This window comes from Phocoena sinus, chromosome 2, assembly GCF_008692025.1.
Source record: "Phocoena sinus isolate mPhoSin1 chromosome 2, mPhoSin1.pri, whole genome shotgun sequence".
NCBI classification, from domain to species: Eukaryota; Metazoa; Chordata; class Mammalia; order Artiodactyla; family Phocoenidae; genus Phocoena; species Phocoena sinus.
The window spans coordinates 36,543,386-36,570,408 of NC_045764.1; the positions used below are offsets into that span (position 1 = coordinate 36,543,386).

General features: G+C 50.0%; 1 protein-coding gene across 2 annotated transcripts in view; it reads right to left on the reverse strand.

Annotated features, from left to right (window-relative positions):
• PDE8A (phosphodiesterase 8A) overlaps window positions 1–27,023 on the reverse strand; it is a 189,427-nt gene that overhangs the window by 135,899 nt on the left and 26,505 nt on the right. Inside the window, exon 1 of one of the 2 annotated variants that reach the window (XM_032618201.1) lies at window positions 8,777–9,531. The exons of the other annotated variant lie outside the window; for it this stretch is intronic. Within the exon in view, the coding sequence (XP_032474092.1) occupies window positions 8,777–8,995 (219 nt within the window). The 5' untranslated portion in view covers window positions 8,996–9,531. Of the gene's footprint in view, window positions 1–8,776; window positions 9,532–27,023 lie in introns of those variants that run through there. 2 annotated transcript variants of the gene reach the window in all.

Here is a 27,023-nt window from a genome sequence, read left to right on the forward strand (position 1 = left end):
TGACCCACCTCCTAGAGAAATGGAAATAAAAACAAAAATAAACAAACGGCACCTAATGAAACTCCAAAGCTTTTGCACAGCAAAGAAACCATAAACAAGACCAAAAGACAACCCTTAGAATGGGAGAAAATATTTGCAAATAAAGCAACTGACAAAGGATTAATCTCCAAAATTTAGAAGCAGCTCATGCAGCTCAATAAGAAAAAAACTTACAACCCCAACCAAAAATGGGCAGAAGACCTAAATAGACCTTTCTCCAAAGAAGACATACAGACTACCAACAAACACATGAAAGAATGCTCAACATCATTAATCATTAGAGAAATGCAAACCAAAACTACAATGAGATATCATCTCACACCAGTCAGAATGGCCATCATCAAAAAATCTAGAAACAATAAATGCTGGAGAGGGTGTGGAGGAAAGGGAACACTCTTGCACTGCTGGTGGGAACATGAATTAGTACAGCCACTATGGAGAACAGTATGGAGGTTCCTTAAAAAACTACAAATAGAACTACCATATGACCCAGCAATCCCACTACTGGGCATATACCCTGAGAAAACCATAATTCAAAAAGAGTCATGTACCAAAGTGTTCATTGCAGCTCTATTTACAATAGCCGGGAGATGGAAATGGAAACAACCTAAGTGTCCATCATCAGATGAATGGATAAAGAAGATGTGGCACATATATACAATGGAATATTACTCAGCCATAAAAAGAAATGAAATTGAGCTATTTGTAATGAGGTGGGTGAACCTAGAGTCTGTCATACAGAGTGAAGTAAGTCAGAAAGAAAGACAAATACCGTATGCTAACACATATATATGGAAGTCAAGAAAAAAAAAAATGTCATGAAGAACCTAGGGGTAAGACAGGCATAAAGACACAGACCTACTAGAGAATGGACTTGAGGATATGGGGAGGGGGAAGGGTAAGCTGTGACAAAGCGAGAGAGTGGCATGGACATATATACACTACCAAACGTAAAATAGATAGCTAGTGGGAAGCAGCCGCATAGCATAGGGAGATCAGCTCGGTGGTTTGTGACCACCTAGAAGGGTGGGATAGGGAGGGTGGGTGACACAAGACGGAAGACATATGGGAACATATGTATATGTATAACTGATTCACTTTGTTATAAAGCAGAAACTAACACACCATTGTAAAGCAATTATACTCCAATAAAGATGTTAAAAAAACACAAACCTGTGGTTGTTAGTGGGTGGGGTTAGGAATGCAAGAGGAACACAGAGAACTTTCTGGGGTGATGGTAATATTCTGTATCCTGACAGAGATTTGCATTACACGAGCATACACACTTGTACAAAAAAAAAAAAAAAAGGTAAATTTTTAATTCTAGGTGATATGCATACTGAAGTGTTCAGGAGTCACGTATACTGATATGTGGAACTTACTTGGAAATGACTCCAAAAGTAAATGGATTTCTGGGTGGATAAAGGGATAGAGAGAAGTGGTAAAGCAAATAAAAGAAAGTGTTAACAGCAGAATCTAGGTGGTAGGTATACACGCGGTAATTCTTTCAACTTTGCTGTATGTTTGAAAATTTTCACAATAAAATATTAGGGAAAAGACAAAAATATATTTTAAAAAGGAAGAGATGTGCTTTAAAAAATAAGCAGATAGGGACTTCCCTGGTGGTCCAGTGGTTAAGACTTTGCCTTCCAAAGCAAGTGGTGTGGGTTCGATCCCTGGTCGGGGAGCTAAGATCCCACATGCCTCGCGGTCCAAAAACCAAAACATAAAACAGAAGCGATGTTGCAATAAATTCAATAAAGACTTTAAAAATGGTCCACATCAAAAAACAAAAATCTTAAAAAAAATTTAGCAAAAAAACAAAAAAAAGCATATATATTTGAGCAAAGTTTGCCTCTGAAAAAGGTAACTGAAAGAAAAAGATCAATCCTTACATGTACTGGTGGCTTTGGAGTTTACAGAACACTTTCACACAGATTATTTTAAGTGATCCTCACCAAAACCCAGGTATTCTAGTCTCATTTTATGCTTGAGAAAACTTAGGATCAGAACTTGCCAAATATTACACAGCCGGTACCTCACAGTGCTGGACTTAAAAACAAACACCTCTGGCTCCTCCACCTCCGTTCTTTCAAATACACCTCACGAGGGACCTGCCGGCAACCGCAAACATTTGAAGACCACGTGGAAACTGCTGATGTGCCACCAGCCCTTTGCTTGTCCCGTGAGCAGAGGGACAAGGCTGAAGCAGCTGTTGTACTTACACTAGCAGGACATGAAAGGGAAAGGCACGCAGACAGTAAATGAGCATGAACTCAACAGATCGAAGGTGTGCTTCCAATCCACACAGAATAAAAGAACAGGCAAGCCCCCCTTGCTGAGTTCTTTGAGGCCATCCCCAAGTCTGGGGAAATCTGTGATATCCTTCCTGTCTATATAGATGGGCAAACTGCATACGAGGCCTGTAGCTAAGAAACTGCAACACAAAACTTGTCAAAACAGCTCTCTGGGGCTTCCCCTGGTGGCGCAGTGGTTGGGAATCCGCCTGCCAATGCAGAGGACACGGGTTCGAGCCTGGTCTGGGAGGATCCCACATGCCGCAGAGCGGCTGGCCCCGTGAGTCACAATTACTGAGCCTGCGCGTCTGGAGCCTGTGCTCCGCAATGGGAGAGGCCACGATAGTGAGAGGCCCGCGCACTGCAATGAGGAGTGGCCCCCGCTTGCCGCAATTAGGGAAAGCCCTCGCAGAGAAACGAAGAGCCAACACAGCCAAAAATAAATAAATAAATAAATAATTTAAAAAAAAAAACAAAAAAAAACAGCTCTCTGACAAGATATTCCACCACTCTTCTTACCAGAGCAGAACAAAAGTAGAAGAGAAGGACGAGACCCAGGAACACTGCTCAACCCTGACACGGCCAAAATGAGAGGCAAAAGCTTTACTAATCACTCCACAGATGAATCACTGGCTTCAGGGTATTTTGGCTTTTTATTATAACATTTAACAACACACTCCAATAATTTTGGTTAAATTTAAACAGGTGAGATAGACCCGTGGAATATGAATAAAAGCCCTTTCAGCCTTAGAGACTGGTGTATTTATCCGAACATTTACTTAGTGTGCCAAACACTTGGGGAACCGTAATGAAACTAGGACACAGTCCTTGCCCTCAAGTGACCTATAATCCAGCGGAGGCTCAAAAGAGAAAACCGAGCCCCACAAGGGCTATAGGAGAAAGTCCCAGAGCAAGGGAAAGAGAGTGCAAGTATAACCAGGGCCTCAAGAAAGATTTCAGCTGGGCCTAAGTCTGGGAGGATATGTATGTGCAGAACTGTGGGCAGAAGAAGGGGGCGAGGGGCTGCACTCCAGGCTGGCTCCTACGGAGGTCCTGGCTAGGGAAGGCTACCTGCAGCCTGAGCACGAGGGAGAGGAAAAAGTACCCCTGAGGGATGCCTGCCAACTCACTTTAGAGAGTGAAGAGGACAGATCAGAGGGCCTCACAAAATGCCTTACTTGAGGAATTAACTGGGATAGGGCTGAATATGGCTGCGACTTCCACAAACATGGAGCCTAAGGTAGGGCTGGAACCAACTGCCCCAGTAAGTCAAGACTTAACAAAATCTTAATAACACAGATTCAGGATGCCTGCTTAAAACCCAGGTGGACCTGCGATGTCTGTTGCCTAGCAGAAGGCCACAGAATGGTAGATGTAATAGAGACAGGTGGTTCTCAGAGCAACGCACCAGGAGCAATGGCTTTGAATCCCATCTTAATGCATGGCCTTGGGTGAGTTTCTAACCTCTGGTGCCTTATCTGCAAAAGGGAAATGACACTAGCCACCTCACAGGGTTGAAATGAGATTATATCTGAAAGGCATCCAGCACAGTGTCTACCACATAGGAGGCATCAAGGAAAGGGGGATATTACTCATATGAACAGTCTACTCTCTAAGAACTTCAGAGTCCAATGCCTCCTACCATCCCACTGTGTTGAGAAACCAGGCTGAAGCCACTGACTTTGGATACCACCAAGGGCTTACTCATGTCCTAAGCAACTTCTCCCTCTGTTCTTTGATTGCTTTTTATGTTTATTTTTAAAAATACTCTGCCCATTAAGGCATTTTAGGTTATTCTGAGATGTCTGCCTCACCCTGCGGTCTCACATCACAAACCTTCCCTTACTGAAGAACTCAATCCAAACAGGCAAGCCACCCAAGGGAAAACCAGTGTCATAAGCCACTTCACAGGGAACATTTGTGCCAGAAGGGACCACAGGTCCCATCCCAACACTCGCTTCAGCAAGGATAGGGTCAGGGCCAGCCCAGAGCAGGTCTGAGCCGATAGAGCTGTGACATTCATAACATCACTCTTAAGAACCAAAACTTAGAGTTACGGTGGCAATAATATTAAGCACTAAAAAAAAAAAAAAAAAATATATATATATATATATATATTATATATATAATACAAAGCACTTTATGTATATAATAGGCATTAAAGAAAATTTTAAAAACAGTTATCTTTATAGCTAGGCCTGGCAAAGATAATGAGATTCTATACACCAAAAGGCATAAGAACACAATGATGACAGAACTCACAGCCCATGAGCTCAAGATAAAATTATAGTCACTATTTCAGGAACAGAAAGTTGGGTCTCATTTCTCAACCACACTTTCACAGGGAAACTTTCAGTAACTCCAGATAATCTACCAAGGGCCAGTGACCCCTAGTTGCAGGGGTGGGGTCACTCAGGTCACACACAAAGAAAAATTCACTTTCTTTTAGGAAAATATAAAAATTTGATTAATCCACGCTGTATGTCAAGAGCAGGCAACAAATTTTATTCCACAGCTAGGAAACACCAAGAAACCACTAAACTTTGGTGCACTAGGGTGGGTAATTTCACAGTTTTGTGGAGGATGGTGGGCTGGCAGGGAAAAGGAGGGAGGAAGACTAGGAAGAAGGGGAAGGTGGTGAAAAATAAGAGAAAACTAGGGTGGGGGAAAAAATGACACAAGCAAATACTAGAGATAGACAAATGGAGAATCGGTCTGAGAGCTGAAGGCAGTAACCCCTGGTTAGAGGTTAGCGTGTGACCACACCATCATCTGTCACCTGTTGTGTTCTGCCCACCCAGCTGCACTAATCCTTAATCTCTATAGGGAAATCTACTGGGCTTACCAGGGTGGAAATATATTATTCCCTGAGAACAAATGCTCTGAAAGAGCAGTACCAGAGGACTTCCAAAAACCAAATTCTAAATTCTACAGCCTCCACTCTAGTTAAAACTGGTTTCTATTTCTCCTTTATATGGGCTGGCTGGATTTTTCACTTCTACAGTCTAGTCCACACAATTCTCCAATTCAACCAATGTTTGTGGAAGGCCTACTGTGTGGGGGGACACAGCAGGGAACAAAAACAGACGTGACTGCCCCTCACAGAGCTGATCAGTGACAACACGGTGGGGAGGGCATCCGTCTTTAGCAGTGCACTAGGTGTTCACAAAAAGGGAGGGACGGTGAGCGTAGGGTCTCCTCGGATACTCACATAAATCTTTCAAGGCAACTCAAAGTCCTAGCTAAGGAAAGGGAAAAACGGAGTAAATCTAAAGACTGACAAGAAAATATTAAATGTTACAGTTTAGAGTGCATCCTGATACAAAACTGTAAGTGTTCAAACTGAATACAGCATTCATTATCTGTAACCACATAGACTATAACTCCTGAAATGGATAAACAGCCAGAGTATTTTTAGTAATACTTAAATAAGTTCATAAAGATGACCCAGCCTAATGTATTACAAGATCCTAAGTAGCTTTGGAATCACTAAGAAACAGATTATGTTTATTGAGTTTTACTGTTAAGTACATTTCTTTGTACTTTGAATATCGGTATCTCATGTTAGGAATCGTGTCTTAACATGTGGCCTAAGATACACCTCAACAAATGGGCTCCATAATCAAACACGTTTGGGAAATGTTGCACACTCTAAAACACCACTTGGAGATTCCACAGTGCATTTTAGGAAATTAAGCTTTCTGACAAATCCTGTATGAAAGAAATCTGCCAAACTTAGTCTGAGCCAGTAATTCCCAAACTAATTTGACCACGGACACTTTATTCATTTAAAACTTATTAACAGTCCACAAATTGCTTCATGGAACACATGTGGGATACGCTACAGGTGTAGGGGATGATTAATCCGAGAATGCAATTGATTATCAATCTCCCAAGCATTCTGATGAACTGGTGTTTACTATATGCTATAGAAATACAAAAACTTCCCCAATGAATTTCTGACTGGAATTCACTCAACAATAAGCTAACTTAATATATTTTTAAGAAAAATATTTTTAATGAACTAAAATTGGATCTGATGTGTTAATATAAAGGAATTCAAATTCATTATACAATAATTTGACTTTGCTAAACTGCTGAAAGCTTATCTTCCCTAAACATGGGTTTTTAAATTTCCAAAGTATATTGAATATCTTAATTTCAAGATTCATTTCCTTAAAGAAAAAATACTGAACTAAAAAATGCTGATATTTACCTCTGCCTATTACCTGATATGCCTAATTACAAATATCTGTAACTGAGATGTGGTATCAAACATATATAGTTCATGAATAACAAGCATGGGACTATTATTTCTATGGTTGTGGGGTTATTTATAATTTGACTCCTCCTCCTGAAAAACCTAACCTTAAAGCCTACATTGGAGGTTTCATGGAATCCAATTCCAGGGACTGAAAAAGTTTCTTCAGTTAACAACAAAAATAAAACTCAACAAACATTTATTTAGCACCTACTATACGCATACCAGTGGATTAAGCACTGTAATGATGAATGTATTTTTCTGGACCCCAACTCAAGACAATGGTCTGACAATGGGCAGAATACTTGAGACTCTTAGAAACACAGGGGACCTCTAGGCAATGTGGATGGCAGAAGAGCAAGCTGCTACAATGGAAATGCTTACAAGACACCTGGGTGAATTCGGGACCCAGGACCCAGGACTCTTTCTTAAAAAGCTACGTTAGTGACTAAAAGTTTAATATTACTTAATGCAAGATAACCAATATCAGATTTGGGTCAAACACTTGAAAACTGTTAAAGCTTCCATATTCAACTTCACCTGTGACGTCTTTTTTTTTTTTTTTAAAGCCAGTTAGATAGCTTAACATACAAGCATTACAGTGACATTAAGAGCAGCTGAGATTAATTGTTTAAATATCACAGGTTTCGGGGCTTCCCTGGTGGCGCAGTGGTTGAGAGTCCGCCTGCCGATGCAGGGGACGCGGGTTCGTGCCCCGATCCGTGAGGATCCCACATGCCGCGGAGCGGCTGGGCCCGTGAGCCATGGCCGCTGAGCCTGCACGTCCGGAGCCTGTGCTCCGCAGCGGGAGAGGCCGCAGCGGTGAGAGGCCCGCGTACCGCAAAAAAAAAAAAAAAAAATATCACAGGTTTCTACAAAGACTCTGTAGGAGAAGGAATCCAAATCTGATCATCAGAATGAATTTGAATTTTCAGATACCGCAAGACAGGGGGAGAAATCACTTCATCTGTGTTATGCAACACTGAAAAAGACTTTTCACTTTTATAGAAAAGGCATGATGACTGCTAGTAATTTAAGACAGAAAATGAACCAATTTCTATCCCTCTAATTTGGGAGGTCTAGCAGTACTCAATAAGCAAGAAAATCAAGACAGTTTTGCAAATGACTTTTAAAACACAGCAGCAACCAGAGGGATGATCCTCAACAATCTGCAGCCATTCATACAGGAATATTTTCCCCTAGTTTAATAACACATAAACAAACGCGTGAATTCCAGCTCTAACATTTCAAATCAGAGAACCGGAAAGCTGCTGCAGTCTGCCTTCATGAACATTTTTTTTCCTTTTTTTAAAAAGGAAAAATACCTTCCCTTTAGAAAACCTTAACAAAGACTAAGCCCAGAAACTCTGACAAAACATAGCCAAGGCAATAGGCGCTGGAGAAGACATGCAATTTAAAAACACAGTCACAAACTGTCCCCGTAAGACCGCTTAATAAAAAATTAACTTTGCTCTGCTGAATGCTTGAAAAATCGCGTTTCTGATACTAATTACATATGCTTCAGGTACAACATGCATGCTAATGAAAGTGAACCTCAAATACATGTGCAATGAAGCAAAGCTGATGTTCCAGATTACATTTTAATAGTCCCAAAGAAAATGGAAAACTGCAACTGCATGCTTGTGCAAAGCTGACAGAGGGAAAACGCAACACGGTGGTAGGGTCCAGTACCCCGGCTTCACAGTGCTAGCCGACCTTCACTTTCCACCACGAGAACCAAAGGAACAAAGTTCACACTGACTTAACGTTCAGGGTCGCGCCAGAATATCCTAGGCTGGTGGGGGTGGGGGTGGGGGTTCCTCTGTACCCGCTGTTTGGGAGGTAATGGATGCAACCGCCTGGGTCAAGTTCACAGAGGTCCCTCCTGCTCGACACGTCGGGTCGGATGTGTCCCACGAACCGAAGCCGCGTCTCGGAAAGCGTCCTAAGCACAACTCTACTAAGCACGGTGCCCAGGACTAGGGTTGGTCCGCCTCCAGTCGCTGCCCTGGCAAGACGGCCCGCTGGCGTCCGTAAAAGTCATCCAAAGCCAGGCAACAGGGCACCGCGGCCAGGGAGGGAGCCCCACCCGTCCCTGTGGGAAAGCTGCCGCGCCACGGAGCCCGAATTTCACCGCGGACCAAAGCCTCGAAGCCCCTGCCCGCCCGGCACCCCTTACCGTGCTGCCGTTGCTGCTGCCGCTGCCGCCGCTTCCCTCGGACTCCACGAGGCTGGAGCCGCAGGACCGGGCCGAGGCGGCCGTCGTCTGGACGGGTGGGAGGCGCGGCCCGCCGGGCTGCAACGGCGGCGCCGCGGGGACCGGCGCGTCCTCGGCCTCGTTGCCGCCGTGGTACACCGCCCGGCTCTCGGAAGCGTGGACGCTCTGGGCACAGCCCATGCTGGAGGCGGCGTCGCCGACACGCTGGCGGGTAGCCGCGAAACGGTCAGTAAACGGCCAGCCCGGCGCCTCGCGGCCGCCTGAGCAGACGGCGGCGAGCGCCGGTCTCGCGCCAGGAAGTGCGGCCGCCCCTTTTATCGCGGTGCGGGAGCAGCAGCTGCGGCGGTGGGGAGGGGGCGGTGGGGCGGGCAGCGCACCGCGGCCGCCCCTCCGAACATGCCCTTCCTGAAGCGGGAGCCGTTAGCCTCTTCCCTCACATCGCCGCGCTCGCCTCGGCCGCGCCGCGCTTCCGGGGAATTTCGGGGGAGGAGATTTGAGCTCTCCCGACCCGAGAGCAGGCCAGTCCGCGCCGTGGGGCGGCACGACCCCCGAGGGAGGTGAGTTCCCTGCTGCGCCCGCTCACCGCCCCGTTCCCGCTCCGCGGCGCTTTAGCAGCCGACTCTCGAGGCTCGGGCACCCAGGCCGCTCCGCCTGCCGCCCCGCGAATAAATAAATGCTCCTGGTCCCAGGGCTGGTGGCGGAGAAAGCTAGCCTAGATCTCTTGCCGTTGAGGGGTAGGGCCGGAGGAAGCCGGTCGGGGCGGCGAGGCAGCGTCCGCCCGGGTAGGGAAGGAGAGACCTCGGCTCCAGTCGGATCTGAAGCCGTGCCGTCGAGAAGCGCTGAAGCGGCGGCGCTCACCCGGGAGCTGCGGGCGGAGCGGCTCCGGCTCCGTTTGCCGGGCCAGGTTTTCCCGGCAGCACGCCGCGCCCAGCCCCCAGCTGTAACCTCTAGCGGGTGCTGGCGTCAATGCAAAGCAGCTGGGGCGCCCGCCGCCTACTCCCGGGCCCCTCCCGCCACTGAGCGTGCGCGGCCACGACGGAAGGGGCGCGCTACTCGGCTGCGGGGAGAAAGACTTGCCCAAGGCCACACACAGCCACCCCGGGCCGGTGGGCTCTGATCTGGGGCCTGCGACCACCAAAACCCAGACCAATGGGTTCGAAAACCGGCTCCGGCTCCATAACTTAGCAGCTGCATAACTAATAGATAAGTAGAGATAACGGTCACTATCTCGGAGCCATTAAAAGAGGCCGGTGGAAGGACCTCTGTTTCGGGTGGTCCCAGGCAGGTGGGGTCCGGGCGTCATTGTCGGGGGCCGCAGTCCTTGTGCTTTCCCTCTGGCGCCAAGACCTGGAGCACCATGCCCGCCTACACAGGCGACCGGGAGGCTGGGATGCTGGAATGCTAAGAAGCTACGTTTAGGGGCAAGCTGGGGACGCCGTCCTACTCTCCTCTTAACCAAAGGACGGGGCGCCCAAGGCCCCAAAGGCTTCTTGTTTGCGGGAGCAGAACCAGGCGTCCGCCGTGCCGGTCGAGGCCTGTGATGACGCGAGACGCTTTGGTAGAACTACACCCCACACATATCGCCATCGGCTCGCTGTGTGACTTTGAGCGAATCACATAGCCTCTCTGTGCCTGGGTCTCCTCCCACGATCAGCTAGAGGGTGGCACTCCTGGGCGTCCATCAAGGACCCCGGAGCAGCCCACCTCGGACCCACCCTTTCTCCCGCCCTCCCTGAGGCTCCCGGTCAACCGAGACCCCGGCGCGACGGGTCCCTTTCCTCTCCCGCCGTCCACACCTTTCCTAGCACGGCCCTGGCACGACCCTGAGGTGCCAGGGCTCCCGCCTCCAGCCCGGATACTGTAAAGACCCGGACGCGTGCTCCGGGCTGGAGTCCCTGCTGCAGCGCTGAGACTGCCAGACGGGCTCAGGAGGCGGGTTCCCTGCGGCGGCTCGGGCTTCAAGACAAGCCTGAGATCCACAGCCCTGGCGCCCCTCGAGCCGGGATATTCCGGGCCGGAGGTGTGCACCGGGCAGTTTCCCCGAGGGCGGCAGAGCTCAAAGGCCGGGTAACCCGAGGGCAGTTTTGTGCTATTGGCACTCTTTACTAGCCGAGCGGGCCCAAACCACTGGCACCTGACTTACACTATCAAGTTTAGGCACATTTAGCAATAATCTTATGTGTGCCTCCTTGCCTTATAAAAGTACCAGCGGCTCAAAGAAGCTGTCTTGAAAGACACAGAAAAAGAATTTTACCATCAATTGTAGTGTTTTCTGCCTCTGTTTTGCTGGGTTTTGAACGTAATTTTTCCAGGCAGAATTTGCAATCTTCTAAATAAAGACTAATTGGTGAAGAAAACGCTTTGAACCGTGAGAGTGCTTGAAAGTCTATCTCACGCCCTCTGTCCTCCCCTCCCCGCCTCACTGAGAAGCCAGGCCTTGATGACTCCCTGCACTGACCTTGCCTCCTCCAGGGGCTTCAGGCTGCCCTTTGGGCTCCCCTTCGCAGGCAGGACCTCGGTGTCCTGGGCTCACCTTGGAAATCCTTGAGCCCTGCTCTAATTCGGGGTGGGGACCCTTATCCCCAGCACCGCCTCGCTGGCCTCCTGCGCTGCCCTTTGCTGTCCTGAGCTGGACTCTTGCCCTCTCTGTTGCCAGAGACCTGTTGGATAGCAGCATTAACTGATTTCCAGCTCTGCAATCGGGAGACTCTAGACTTAGAAAGCGAAGGCTAAGAACAAAGCAGGAGCAGACAGCAACGGTAGGAGTCCTCTGCCCACTTCTGGGGTCACAAGGAACAACCACCCCACTCACTTTCATCCATACTCTGGAACTCAGCCTGGGACACTCCAGGAAGTCACAGTCTCTCCCCGCCACCCCCCATCTCAGCTTCAACTGCCTAACATCAGTTCCACCCCACCCCTCCTTCCCTGGCCATAATCTGCACCTCGAGGTCCCTGAACACTTCTCTACCCAGTTTCCCCAGACCTCAGTGACAGGGGACACAAAAGGGGTCACAATGACAGAACCCAAACCTCACTGGCATGGGCCACCCACTGGCTCACCCAGGACTCCTGAACCCCTATGAAGAATCCCAGCCCGTGGGGTATGTAGGGGGCTCACGAACAATCCCACTCCTGCTGCAGGAGAGGCACCCCCAGCCATGTGGGTACCCGGAAGTTCCATGGCACGCAGGAGAACATACTGCTCCACCACCCCCAATCCATTCCCCCAAGCAGAGGTGCTTGACGCCCATCAGGCTCAGAATTGTAGTTGTAGGTCAACTTCAGTTTGGTTTTTTTCTTAAGATTTTTTTTCTTAATGTGGACCATTTTTAAAGTCTTTATTGAATTTGTTACAATATTGCTTCTGTTTTGTGTTTTGGCTCCTTGGCCCGAGGCCAGTGGGATCCCAGCTCCCCAGCCAGGGACCCAACCGGCACCCCACCCCACCCCACCCCCATAGCCCTGCACTGGAAGGCAAAGTCTCAACCACTGGATCGCCAGGGAAGTCCCCTCCAGCAGTTCTTATGAGGTCAGTGGGGCCGGGAAAGAAGTCACCCCAGGGACAGAGGCCAGCCTGGGCCCCACCCACCCACTACCACAGGCCATTCCCAGGAGACTCCTCAGTCCTCATGGCCGCTTCACCAGTTCATGAGAAGACATGAAGATGCAGGGTCCCACACAGCTTTATTCTATCTAAAACCAAAACCGACTCCGATTCCACACCTCTTACACCTAAGCTGACCCTTTTTACAACCAATGCCCCCTCCTGGCTTTATTTCCTCCTCCACCTAGCAGTCAGCCTTCAAAGACTGCTACTGGCACTCAGTTTTCTACTCCTCTCCTTGCCTTCCCCATTGAACTGGACTTGAAGCAGCCACAAGTGGGAGAGATCCTGCACCCTGAGGTGTGAACCCCAACCCTGCCATACATCCTCTCTCCAAGCTGCTTTCCTCTACTATAAATCTAGGATAAGGCTATCTACCTCTCAGGGATTAAATGGGCTAACTGACATCAGGTGCCTAGAATAATTACTGAGCTCCTGCATCTTAGCTCGCCACCTTCTCCTGGGTCCTTTCCACACCACCTTCCTCCAGGCCTCCCCACAGACTGCCAGCAACTGCCTTGAGGAAATGAAATGACCCCGAGGTTCAATACCCCTACAAATCTGTGGCATCAGACTTCACCAGGTTCCTTTCTCTAGCTTTCAAAATTTTGTACAATGTAATTTTTTATGTCTTTTTTGGAGTAAAATTGCTTTACAATGTTGGTTAGTTTTTGCTGTATAACAAAGTGAATCAGCTATATGTATACATATATCCCCACATCCCCTCCCTCTTGCGTCTCCCTCCCACCCTCCCTATCCCACCCCTCTAAGTGATCACAAAGCACCGAGCTGATCTCCCCATTCGATGCAGCTGCTTCCCACTAGCTATCTATTTTATTGTATATATGTCAATTCTATTCTCTCACTTCGTCCCAGCTTACCCTTTCCCCTCCCGTGTCCTCAAGTCCATTCTCTATGTCTGCGTCTTTATTCCTGTCCTGCCCTAGGTTTCTACAATGTAATTTTTAAATTGTTTTAAAATTACACATTTTATAATTTACACATTAATACGTGCTAGAAAAATAGTAAAAAAAAAAATCAAACTTAGCAGAAGTATATAAAGTGTGCAGAGGCAAAGGAGAGTCTCTCTTCCTTCCCCACTCCCTTCCTTCCGTAGAGGTAACTACTGTTAACAGTTTGGACCATATGCTTCCAGAACCTGTTTCTATGTTAAATATTACACACACACACACACACACACACACACACACAGCTATTAGGATATCACAAACAGGGCTGCCGTGAACATCCTTGAATGTATCTTTTTCTGTAAGGTGGACTCCTAAAAGTTGAATTGCTTGGTGAAAAAGTTATGTACCCCTCAGCCCATCCCAGCTCCAGAAGGGATGAGGGGAAATGAAAACATAGAGCCTGGCTGAGCTGAGGGACTGAGAAGGGGGAACTCTTGGACATGCCCTCTGCTCCTGGATAAGGGGGATCCAGCCACCCCCAGATGCAAGACCTCTGTTGATCATCCTCTCCAGGCCCCTGGCCCTCCTGATCTTTATTTCTGTCTGTACTCCTAAGCCTTTAATAAAGTGTTTGAATGTTCCAGCCTTTCTCAGATAAGGGAGGGACTGGATGATCCACCCCTAGGCCAGAACTGTAAGGAGGGAGCAGCACTTCCTATAGGTGAGAACAGGAGAGAGAAGCCCCCAGATGCTGTCCTCTCACACCAGAATTCAGACGTACACCTGCATTTCTCTCGTCTATTTGGCTCCAGACCTTGGTACTCGTGGTTCTCCTGGAGCTCAGGATTGACAACCTAATGTGGACCCCCTTCCTCAAAACGACCTTATTAGCTCCGGCCGTCTCAGACTCCTCCACTCCCAACAAGGAGCTCTGCCCCCAGTGCCAGCTCCCTGGCTCCATCCACATTTTCCCACCACACCAGGGGGTCATATCCTCTCCCACCTACTGGAGAAAGTCCCAAATTCCTAACATTGCTGTTATTTGGTTGTAAAGGTCAGAGACCAACTCCACTAGTTCAGCCAGGGTAGGTACTTACTGCTTCATTTCCCAAGAATACCGGAAGGGAAGAATACAGGGACCAGATGCCACTAGGACTGCCTCGCAGTCCTGACACCTCAGCTCTCTTCATGTCGCACTGGATCCCACAGATTCTGTGGCCGGTTCTGCCTTCCTCCTCTGAAAAGTGCACTGTCCAGGTGTGTGCAGGGGGAGACAAGCATGGAGCAGTGTGGGGGAGGAATTTGGTACCTTGGGGGAAAATCACAGGGTCTGCCCTGCAGGTCATGTTGTTATTTAATAACAACAGTCCATGCCTCCCTCTACCCTGGACCCAGTGCCCCAGCCCTGGCTCCGTCCCTGGCCTCTCTCCACCTCCCGGGTAGGTGGGACTGGCCTCAGGCTTCCTCAGGAATGGCCTTCTCAAGAAGCAGGTCACAGGGGGTCAAGTGACAAGCCAAGGTCACACAACTGGATGGGGCACAGCCAGGACCCATGAAGTCCTCCAGCTCTTGTTCTTTCCCTGGGGGGCTCATCCCAACCCACCCAGCCTCCCAACCGCCCAGCCTGTGGCTCTCAGCCAAATTCCACCTGAAAAGAGCACTTGGTTTCTGGGGGGCCAGGATCGCTGTTGACTGCCCCTCCTTCAGGGCAGGAGCAGGGGAGCAACACAGGGTCTCCTGGCCTGGAGGAGGAGAGCAGTGTGTCCAGACAGCCCTGAGATGGGACCTGTGACAGTGATGGCACCGGCCAGCCTGTGTGACAAGCACTTCACGTGTGTGAGCTCACGTATTCCTCAAAACGGCCCCATGAAGTGGTTACTATTGCTCCTCCCGCTCCCCTACCCCTGCCCCCATTTTACAGCCGAAGACACTGAGGTTTTTTAGAACGAGAGCTGACGCAGGTCTTTAATAACCCAATACCCACCCTTTACAAAGGCTCTTAAAAACAGAAGATGCTTCTTTAATACAATGAAGCATATTTATTTCCAGCTAAGAGCTTTCAGGATATTTAAGAGTGAAGCACTAGAACACTCCCCAGGGCTGGGACTCAGCGGGTCTACTCTAAAGAGTGCCCCAAGGCCAAGAAGCCCTTGACTAGAGCATAATTAATGGATTCAGAAATAAAACGAAAGGCAACAACCAGCGCTGCTATTAGCCAATGTTATCTAGACGGTCTGAGAAGTGCAATGAGACGTGGCTTAGAAATTAGAGCGCAGATCCTGGAACTGGAGATAAAATTGATCATTAATGGCAAGTAATGTAGCTTTATATTCAGGATACTCAGAAATCAATTCAAGAGTTACCAACATGAAAGGTTTCCCTACAGTGACCAGATGAAAAGTAAAAAGTAGTACTCTAGACTATCAATGGCCCAATAGAAAATATAATGACAAAAATCACACTAAGTGCCGGGTTCTGGCTTGGCCCTTATATGGAACCCATGTTTCCCCAGACCTCACCTTGGTCACCATGGTGGTAATGACCCACATTTTGCTGGCTCTTTCCCCCTCTGCTAAGGCAGGCCTCCAGCCTCCTGCAACATTTCAGCCAGTTACTTCTGGGAGTGTCTGAGGGGGGTTCTGAGGTGAGGCAGTGAGATCACCCCCCACTCTCTCTTTTGCTGGCACCCCACACCATGTTATCAGCTGGGTCCTGGCACTGACTCCTGAGGCTGTGAAAGCTCAGGCCCTGGAGTCCTCAGGGTGCTGAAGCTCCTCTGGGCTCCAGGCACAAGTCAGGGAAAAGACACACTTACAGGGTCACCAGCCGTGTCTCAGGTTGCCCAAGACTCTCCTCTCCAGGTTTTAACACTGAAAGTCCTGCACCCTGGGAAACCCACAGTCCCAGGCAAACCAGGCCGACTGGCCACCCTACACCTTCATACACACGCGTGTGCGCACACACACTCGCGCACACACACAGTGTCTCACTTTGTCTCCTAGGCCCTGAAGGCATGCTGTTTGCGCCCTGTGTCTGGCAGAGTTTATATCTGGGCAAAGAGCCCTTCCAGCGTCAGTTCACAGATTTTCTACTGGGGACTCAGACTCACGCCCACCCCTGGGTAGAGCAGGGAGACCCCAGAGCCCTGCGGCTTCCCCGTTCTCCTCCCTCGCCTGACGCACATGCTCCTTCCCACCCCTTCCATCCACCTGCCACAGCTTTGGTTAAACCTGGAATTTGCACTACAAAGAAGCATCCCAGTCTAAATATCCCCAAAGCCCTGTGAGGTTGATGTTGTCATCTTTTCGCTATTGGAGAGAACATGGAGGCTCGGGGAGGTTAAGTAACTTGTCCTAGGTCACACAGAGAGCAGACGGCAGAACCTGGGTGCACACTGTGCCCTAACTGACGCCAAAGCCCAAACTGTCTACTGTGCAAGCACTTCCATGAAAATAAGTTTTGGCGATAGTAAGTTACACATGGGAAACTGAGGAGCCAAACATCACTGATGCTTGAGAAGCAGAAAGTGAAATATGATACACCCCAGAGCGACTGTGGGCTGCTTCATTCCCAGGATAAACGGGAGGCAAAGTGCAAAGCAGCACACTGTTTACCAGAAGTATTTGGGGCTTTTTAAATGTCAGCCGCAACGATCATGAATCACTCCTCTTAAAGCTCTTAATCCAAAGTAACCCTCCTTTTTCCTCTGGCCTCTCTCCTGATTCATCAAGTTGCTTCTGATGGCCTGAATCACCCGCCCTGAGTTCTGGGTCTCAGGCCTCCCACGTCCCATGGGAAAACTGTCATTCTCTTCTCTCGGGAGGGGTGTCCTGTATAAGTGTGCCCAAGCCTGCTTGCAGGGGAGAGAAGACTTTGGAGGGGAAAGACTCCAGCCTAAGAAGCAGTGCAGCTGGAAAAAGTCACAGTAGCAGGCTGGGCCTCATAATAACCGGGGTCCCAGATTCATCCCTTCACGTACAGACTCTGTTGAGCGTCTAGCATGTGTAGGCACTGGGCTGGATACTGACGATACAGTGATGGCCAAATAGCCCCTGCCTATCAATGGAGCTCACAATCTGGGGTGGAAGGCAGGCTCCTTCATTCAGCTCCATCAGAGTACAATTATAAGCTGATGAATGCCGTGACGTCCAAGGAGCTCTGACTGTGTAGCACAGTGGGAAATGACTTAACCTTGAACAGAGGAGAGTGAGCACCAGGATGTTTTCCCTGAGCTGAAATATGAATGGATAGCTGTTTTTCCTGCCCAGCACCCATTCATCCTTATAGCTACCTAATTTTCCTCTGGGAAACCACAGTCACGCCTAGTATCAGCGCAAATTATTTGGGTGGAATGTTTCGTATGTACCACATCCCCAGCCACAGAAATTGATATCGAGATAGGCACGTGATCCAATCCAGAGTTAATGTGTGCTGATGTTATTGCCTGAATCCCTGATCAAGCCATACCTGAAGTCAGAATTATGCTGGGACTTTTCGGCTTTAACAACTTCTGCTTTTGATTAAGCCCTTTGGGTCTAAATTTTGGTCTCTTGCAACTAAAAATGTCCTGTCTGGGCTACAAAGTAATAACATTAAAAAGTATATAGGAAGGAACATTCCAGGCAGAGGTAAGAGAAAGCACAGAGTACAAAGGCCCTGAAGTGAGAGGCAGGAGCAGGGTAGGTTCAGGAACCAGCCCCTTCTAAGCTGTTGGCCACTGGTCTGAAGCCCCTTACGATCATTTCCTTTTGAACCTTCACAAGAACTCTGAGATGAGTATTAGCATTCCTATTTTATAGATGAGGAAACTAAAACTCACACAGGGGAGGTGACCTGCTCCAGGTCACAGAATAAGGACACCAACCCAGGCCTCTCTGACTCTGAGATCCATGCTGTTGACCTTCATCTCACGTGTTTCTGTCCCACATATGATCTAACAGGACAACCGTCCCTTCTTTTCCATCCCACTCCTCTGACCAGCTGGTTTCTAGTTGGGTTCAGCCCATGGAGGCACAGAGGAGGTTAGAATGCAGGAGGAAGGGAAAAGCCAGACTGGCTCTGGCAGCTTCACGGCAGTGGCTGCAGCTGGGTTGGTGGCAACAGTAGCTGGTGGTGTGCATAGGGGCGGCACCTCTAGCAGCTCAGCCGCAAGGTGTGTGTCCTTCTGGGGCCTGGCAGCTTCCTGATCCCTTTGGAAACACCCTTGTCATGCTTCTGTGTCTCCAGCTCTTCCAGCATCTTTTAGCCAATTCCTCTCATCAGCACTGCTTTGCCTGAGATATATCGAGTGGTTTGTATTTTGCTGGCTGGCCATGGATTGATGTAATCATTGATGGGGTGACTGTTACGAACAGTCTCACTGGCAGAAGGTGTTACTGCCAGCTGCTGCCGGGGTAGTCCGCTGGGCTCAACAAACAGCGGATAAGGCAGGGATGGGGTCTGATATTGCTCTGCCTGCCTTCAGAGCTTTTAACTACCGAGCCATAGCAACTTCTCATTAAGGCAGGGAAGCCTGTCTGCCTCCTACTGAGCCAGACTTCAAGGGCTTGAGTTAACTCTGGAGAATTATGTCCCAGGCTGCCCATGGACTTAAGGTGACTCTAGAGAGAAAAGTTTTCAGAGAGAATCAGATTTTTAGTTCCAGACTCGAGATCACCTAGGCCAGGACCAACAGGTTGTGATGAAACAGCCTGCCCAAGAGTCAGAACTGCATTCACCCCTGACTGCCACCAGCTCCTGTGTGACTTGACTTGAGAAAGTCCCCCTCCCCCTCCAGTCCCCACCTATGAAAGGAGGAGCTGAGCCATGGCAGACACGGTGTGTTTCCTCCCCAACACACCGTGAAGGGCCTGGGGAGCCGTTCTCCTCTCACCTGCTTCCCGGGCCCTTCCCAGCCCACGGGGTGATGCTTGATTGGTTCCAGCCAATCGCAGTCACTCCTTTCCCCGTGTCAGGGATTGCTTTAGTCATGAGCACGCGACACACCCCTGGTCAATGGGATGTAGGGGGTCTCTGGGGGATGGTGCGGAGAGGGGTTTCTGGGAAGGTTTTCCTCACTCTGAAAATAGGGACACGAGACAGACATCTGACTGCTTTCTGCCTACAGAATGGGTGGGCAAGAAAGGGATGCCTGGCGCTCTTTCAGCAACCTGACCACCGTGAGGGAGAGCTGCCAACACCTGAGGGCGGCAGAGTGGAAAGATGGACAGAACCTGTGTCCTCGCTATCCTGAGTGTAACTCCATAACCGCCCAACATCTGAACTCCTTGTTAGGTGGCGTAAAACAGTTTCGTTGTGTAAGCTATTTTTAGTTGGGCCTTCTGTTATCTGCAGCCCAAAGCCTTCTACCTGACATATGAGGCCACCAGATGAACTTCCCTGTCCTTTTTAGATCTAACATTTTGTGATCCAGCTCCTCTTTTCAAAGGGGCAAGAGGGGACTTGTCCAAGGCCACACCATGCGTGTGGTGGAGCCAGGACCCCAAGCTGCTGCATTCTCTCCCACCATATACCCCTTTACCCCTTTGCGCGAGCCCTTTACGCAGTGATGGACATCACTTCTTCTTTCTAAGAAATGCTTCATTTGTCACACACAACTTCTGAGTTGAAGGGGAGTATGGGGTTGGATAAAGATGACCCTAGAGGACTTCCCTGGTGGCGCAGTGGTTAAGAATCTGACTGCCAACGTAGGGGACACGGGTTCAAGCCCTGGTCCGGGAAGATCCCACATGCCGCGGAGCAACTAAGCCCCTGTGCCACAACTACCGAAACCTGCATGCCTAGAGCCCGTGCTCTGCAACAAGAGAAGCCACCGCAATAAGAAGCCCGCGTACCGCAACAAAGAGTTGCCCCCACTCGCTGCAACTAGAGAAAGCCCGCGCGCAGCAACGAACACCCAGCGCAGCCAAAAATAAATACATAATACATAAATTTATTAAAACGAGAAAAGATGACCCTATATAATTTCCCACCCTGCAGCCTGTCCCTCTGCATGGGTGGGGTCTGACTCCTTCCCAGCACATAATTAGTAAGCTTGGCAGTGATGGTGCTGCCAGCATCCATGGGCCACCCAACTACCGTGCTCCCAGCCGCAGCTGATCCAGAAGATCACAGAGGGTGAGCTCAAAGAGGCTCCTCTTCCTTCTGAAATGTGAAAACTTGCCAGTCCCACATGAAGGCTACAGAGAGCTCGGAGAATCCTGATTTCTGGCCTCCCTTTGGTAGGAGACCAGACTTGTGTAAATTTAGTGTTCTGCTGGCCCACGGTGGCAACTTGTGAGATCCTCCTGGTTGCTGGCCACCCAAGGGATAGAACCTGGGCATCTCTGCTGGAATCAGCCCCATCCCAAAGGGAAGCAGGGAATCTCAGCCAGGAGAGAAAGAAGGAGAAGGATTCCATCCCTCCACAGAGACTCAGCCACAGAGCTAGCTGGAGAATCAGGCAGAACCAAAGTCATGTCATTGCAGCAAGGATTTTTCTTTAGTATTTTTACCTGACTGTGACTATTTAGGCAGGGAAAAGCCAGGTTTTCTCTCCCCTCACAGTGCTTATTCTTAGACCCTGGACAACCAGGTCAGATTTGTGAGGTTTGGAGTGACAGTCACAGAGGAGGCCTGCAGCCCAGGAGCCCACCTTTCCCTCTTCAAGGCTGATGGTCTAAACTTACTCTCTGGTATCAGTCAAGGACTTTAGTTTGTAAGTCACAGGATGCAACACTGGCTGTTTTAAGCAAAGAAACAAAGGACTTTTGGGGAAGGGCTATCAGGATGCTTTGGGCTGTAAGCAGCACAGTAACAACGGGACTTCTTACGTCACATGACAAGAAGTCAGGCAACAGGTGCTCCAGGACTGGTTCAGCGGTTGTGCGGTCACGTGGTCCCAACCCCCAACAGAGCCTGACGAGCCCCACCTCCTGGTACTCGCACCCTTGTGTAGCCCCTGCCCTGTTAAATAGCGCTGTGAGGACTTCCCTGGTGGTCTGGAGGTTAAGACTCTGGGCTTCCACTACAGGGGGCACGGGGTCTGTCTCTGGTTGGGGAACTAAGATCCTGCATGCTGCACGGTGCGGCAAAGAAAAAAAACCAAAAAACTAAAAAATAGCGCACGGCGCTGTGGCCTGTAGGACACTGCAGAAATGACGCATGTGACTTCAAGGCTGGCTACATGGTAAAAGTCACTGTGGTTTCCACCTCATTCTGTCCCTTGGATCACTTGCTCTGGAGGAAGCCAGCTGCCGTGGGGTGAAGACACTCAGGCAGCTGTAGGAGAGGCCCATGTACAGAGGAACTGAAGCCTCTTACCAACAGCCTCGTGGGTGAGCCATCTTAGAAGTGGATCCTCCGGCCCGATCAGGCCTTCAACGGTCTGCAGCCCCGACCAACAGTTTGACCACAACCTTGTGAGAGAACCGGACCGGAGCCACCGGCTTAGCCACAGCAAGCTAGGCCTTGGACTGAGTTTCTGCACATCACCCTCACCACGTGCATGCAGTAGGCATTATTATGTCCCTCATGCTGCAGAGCAGGAAACGGCACAACCAGGAGGTGGCTGAGATAGCATAAGACAAAGCCCTCCCTTTAGGGGTCAGGCTGGGAGAGCTGCCCCATCTCCTGCTTAACTGTAGCACTTCAGGGACCCCCTGTTCTAGGCCACGTGCCCTGGGTGTCTTGGACCCCAGTTATTCCTCCAGGATAGGGCTCTGCCAGTACCTCCCAAACTGCCTAGCTTTCTGGTGGGGCCAGTGGGAAATCTTTACTCCCAGGTTCGCTGAATCCATGTCTGCACTTACCCCTGCCTTGTGCATCCCCGAGCTGACAACTCACCCTCAGCCTTATCCACAAACGCAGACAGTTCCCGGGTTGCACAGGTGCTCCTGAAGGCAGTATGTCCAGGAACAGCGATGCTTCATTAGAAACAAGGCCCCCGCCACCTGAGGCATGACGCAGCACCCCCAGGAGTAGATTCCATCCCAAAGTGGCCCTCGGGGAGGTCCCTGCCACAGCGAGTCCGTACAGGGCTGCTGCCAGCGGCATCGTCTGGTGCCAGGTCCTCTCGGGGGTTAGGCTTATGCAACTCTTTCTAGGATTAATTTCCTTTTCCTTTTGGTCTCTATGTTCGTTACTATGCCTGTGTCTGAATGAGTTTTGTGCAACTCCTATGTAAGGGGTAAGAAGGAGCTAAACAGCCGGGAGCAGTAGGGTCGGAGAAGGACAGTGGGTCAGGCTGTCACTATTCATTGGAGAACCAGTGGCTTTCAAGTTGCTTCTTAGGAAGGGAACAATTTTGTCAAAGGATATAAGCGCAGGAAGCACTGAAGCCTTTGGCGAGATGGGAGTAGAAACCTGACCCCTCATCAGTCCCTCACTCCCAGGGGCAGCCCCGAGGCAGCTCTGCGGAGAACAGTGAGCACTTTCAGGACTGCCCACCAAGCCCCCACCCCCTGCAAACTGGCAGCGCAACAAACCAGCATCTGTCAAGGCTTTAGTCCTGTTTCCCTACCATTAGGATTAGGTGCAGCTTCATGTGCCAGAGAAGCTAAGTAACAGCAGCCTATACAGCACAGACGTTGATTTTTCTCACTGGTCAACAAAGCCCAAAGGGAGTAATCAGAGATGCAGGCTCAGGTGATCCAGACTCAGGACCATCTGAGCGGCCGGAACTCACTGTGCAGGCAGGTCTAGCAGCCCAGCCTTCTCGATCCCCAGCACGTGGCTGCGCCTCATGGCTCCAGGCCGCTTTCTCTCACGTTCACAGGCTGGCAGAAGGAGCTGACTGACTCCCCCGGTTTGCCCAGGACAGAGAGAGGGCTCAGGACGTGGCACTTTCCGTGCTAAAACCAGGAGAGTCTCAGGCAAACCAGGACGAGTGGGTCACCCTAGACGAAGGGCATGGACCCTCCCTTCAGGACACTTTGTGGAAGTCATACAACATGTCTTCTATCTCACCGGCCAAAAACTTAATCACGTGGCCCCGTTTAGCTGCACAGGAGGCCGGGAGATGGCGATTTTATTCTGGTGGCCATATATTCCGTTAAACACTTACTATAAGAAAAGAGGGGGAACAGATATTGGGATCAACAAGCAGTCCCTGCTGGTGTCCCTCCTTCATCCCAACCCGCCCTCTGAGGTCCACGCTGCTGCACCTCACACAGATGCAGGCTTTCCCTTGCCTCTGACTTCTCTTTTCTGCTTGGCTGCAGTTAAAATTTCCCTCCGGCAACGTGGCTCCAGCTGCCCTGGGTATCGTCACCCCAGCCTGTGCTTAATCCAGGCCGGAGACTGGACTGCTGGAGTCACAGCCTCCTGAGCCACTCAACTAAACTGCCATCCAGGCCGGATGCTAGGCTTCCTTATTGAAGAGCTTCAAAGGCAAGGAAGTCTCAAGGTTCGTGGGCAAGGCAAGAAGGGCAAAAACAGCCTTCCCTTTCCTCCCCTCCCCTCCCTTCTCTTTCTCTTCCTTCCCTTTCCCTTTCCATCCCCCTTATCAGACATCAGGTACTAAAGGTACCATGACAAATGAAACAGACACAGTTCCTGCATCCAAGAGATTACACAATAGCCTATGGAACAGACAGTGAAACAATCCTGTATAACAGGTATGACAAGGACCAAGATAGAAAACCAGTGCTGTGCGGTGCCTAGAACAGATCCCCAATCCAGATTTGGGGGTTCGGAGGGTTTCCTAGAACAGAAGACCAAATTTGGTCCTGAGGGACAAGTAGGGGCTGAGTCCTGACGGATGAGTAGAATGAGCTAAGTGGGAGAAGGGAGTGTTCCAGTACATGAAGCAGCCTGTAGAAAAGCCACAAGGCAGGAGAGAATGTGGTCCCTTCAAGGGACTGGAAGCAGCTCAGGGAGGTTGGAACTAGGAGAAGGGAGGGGCTGTGCTGGGAAGTGGCTAGAGATGAAATGAGGGCGGTCATCAGGGGCTGCATCACAACCGTCCTCATGAGCCATGATGAGAAGTTGGCACTTTGCCTGAAAGGACCACCTAGGCCACCTGCCTCTTAACCACCCAGTTGCCCTTGTACTCTCAGCTGTCATCCAGGGCTTGTCCTGGGTCAATCCCATCATGAACTGGCCTGGTGGGCAGTGGCTGATAGTAGAAGACAAGAGTGTAGCTGGACCCCTAGGAAGGTATCCTGCCTGGTCGGGCCAGAGCTGAAGATGAGCCAGCCCTGCCCACTGCCACACTGTGGGGTGACAGATGTCCCACCCTGTGCCCCATGCCCGCCATTGGGTGGTTTAGCCTCTCCCCTGCTCCCAGACCTGGGCCCTGCTTCCCCACCTCCCTCTGGTCAGGAAATGTTCTGACAGCCCATTCTAGCAGGACCTCAGGATGGAGAATTTGGGGGCCCCTCGCCCAGGGACATGCAATTGGTCAGCCTCCACTCCTGGGGGGAGGGTTGCAAGGAGCTTCCCGTCCGGTAGCCACTTGCTTGCTGGCGGGCATGGGAGCGAGCGGTGGGGTTCGGGACTGCCTGAGGGACTGCAAAGCTGCAGCGGTCTGGCATGCTTCTTTATTTCTTCTAATGCAATTTAAAGCTGACTCTAAGTCACTATCCCACTGAGCTGCTAAGAAATTCAATCTCAGGCATATCATTGAGCTTCCCTCCCCCAACTCCAATGTTTGTCAAGGTGCCGGGATCTTAAGACAGTACCAAAGCTTGGGGTGACCCCTCTGGTCATACCAGTGGCTGCAGGACTGTCCCCTATCCCAGCCCTTGTACCCCTCAGGCGTGGGGACTCAGCTGATCTGGGGTGCCCCGCGGGGTTGTGGGAATTGCAGGCAAGAGGTGTGCACTCTGCGTCTAGCGGACCCCTCCCTGAGTGTACCTGGCAGCCTTTCCCTCCAAGGCCTTGCCACCTCCTCACACTGCCTGGAGTCAGGGCGTGGGGACTCTCCCTACCCTCCCCTGCCCTAATCACACACTGCCCCTTTCCGACTTGGGGAGAAATCTCTCTCTCTCCCTCCTTTTAGCTCTTAAAAGCCCACCCTTTCTTCCTCTTCTAGGATGTGTCACAGAATCTCCACAGACCCAAGGTTATTACCAAAGAGAGCCATCGACTTCCGGAAGCTTCTGTGCTCTGACCACCCAAAATACCCAAAGGCAAGCAATACCAAGAGACTGGCTCCCTGCTTGAAAGAGCCAGGGGAGGGAGGGATACAACGTTAATATCTCAACAAATCATCTGGCCTCTTCTGCGTGAGGAAGGGCACGTCTCTTACTGTCACAGGTACTGCTGTTGTCAATCTCACACACCTCCTGGCTCTGTCATCTGCCAGTCTTACCTGGTGACGTTCCCTGGTTGGAGCTTCCCTTACCCAACATCGTCCTGGGGTACTCGGACCCCCTTAGGCTGCTGCTGTATTAGTCAGCTTTCGTTACGTGATGCTGCAGTGACAGGCAAACTCAGAGTCTTAGTGGTTTACAACCATATAATGTTTAGCATACTGTGCTTCCAACCTTGCAATGAAATAATGCAGTTTTTTTTCATTTTTCGATGTGATAAAAATCAACTCTGTTATGAAATTAAATGACTCCTAATGGACTGCAATCACAAACGTATGTAAATGTAACTTTGCAACTTGAATTATAAAAAACAAACATCTATTTAAATGTGGAAGTATACCTAATCTGTCAGAGGATAAAGATTAAGGTAGCTGGATCATTATTGACTCTACTTTGTGTCACCCACTAAGTCAAAAATGCTAACTGAAAACATTTTTATCTTATTTGTTTAATTTAATATTTTATGTTATTTATTTATTTAGGCTGCGCCGGGTCTTAGTTGCAACATGCGGGATCTTTTTTTTTTAGCTGCGGCATGCATGCGGCATCTAGTTCCCCAACCACGGATTCGGGCAGACAGTCAAGTGAGGACAGAGAGTCACGGTCAGGTGGTTAGGACCTCATCCTTGGGGCCTACAGTCAAAAAAGGGGGATGGCCAAATGCAAAGGAGGCCTCAGCTGTGGGGAAGCCCGGGCACTGGCAGGCAACGGGATAGAATGTAAGAGCAAGACCCATACCCAGCAGTGGAATTAAAGATGGCAGTGTGTCCGCAGCAACAAGGGCCAGTTACTAGAAATGAGACTGTCCCAGAGCGTGGAACTAGGATGACTTTAATTTCCTGCAACTAAATTGGTGGTGGGGGGTGGGGGGAGTTACATGGTGAGGAGGAAGGGTCTGTCTGGTGGGGCAAAACAAATCTAGCCAAGGTCCAAGGAGAAAGGCAGTGACAGAGAGCCAGGCAGACCATCACAAGTACCAGTCGACTGAGAACGGAATTCGGAAAATACACTGGAGCAGATGTAATTAACCTATATTTCACTGTCACAGCACAGCAAATGTCACCTGGCTTCTGACACCTCTCTGTGCCACTAACTATGCAACAGAGAGACTGCTGGGAAAGCCCTGGAATAAAACTCCGCAAAGCCCACAGCTGCCCTCCTCCAGACCACTCTGTCAGAGGTACGCTGCTCCTGATGCCCCCACTGTCACTCCCAGACAGCCACCCCAGCTCTGACCCTCTGAGACTCAAATTACCCTGCGAGGCCACAGGCTACTCACACTCACTAGGGGCCTTGGGACTCGACATCAGTCTTCTCCACCTCATGTCCTAGGCGAGGTCAAGGTTCACGTGGCGACGCCACCCCACGACAGTTCCTTCCGTTTAGTTCTGACTGAC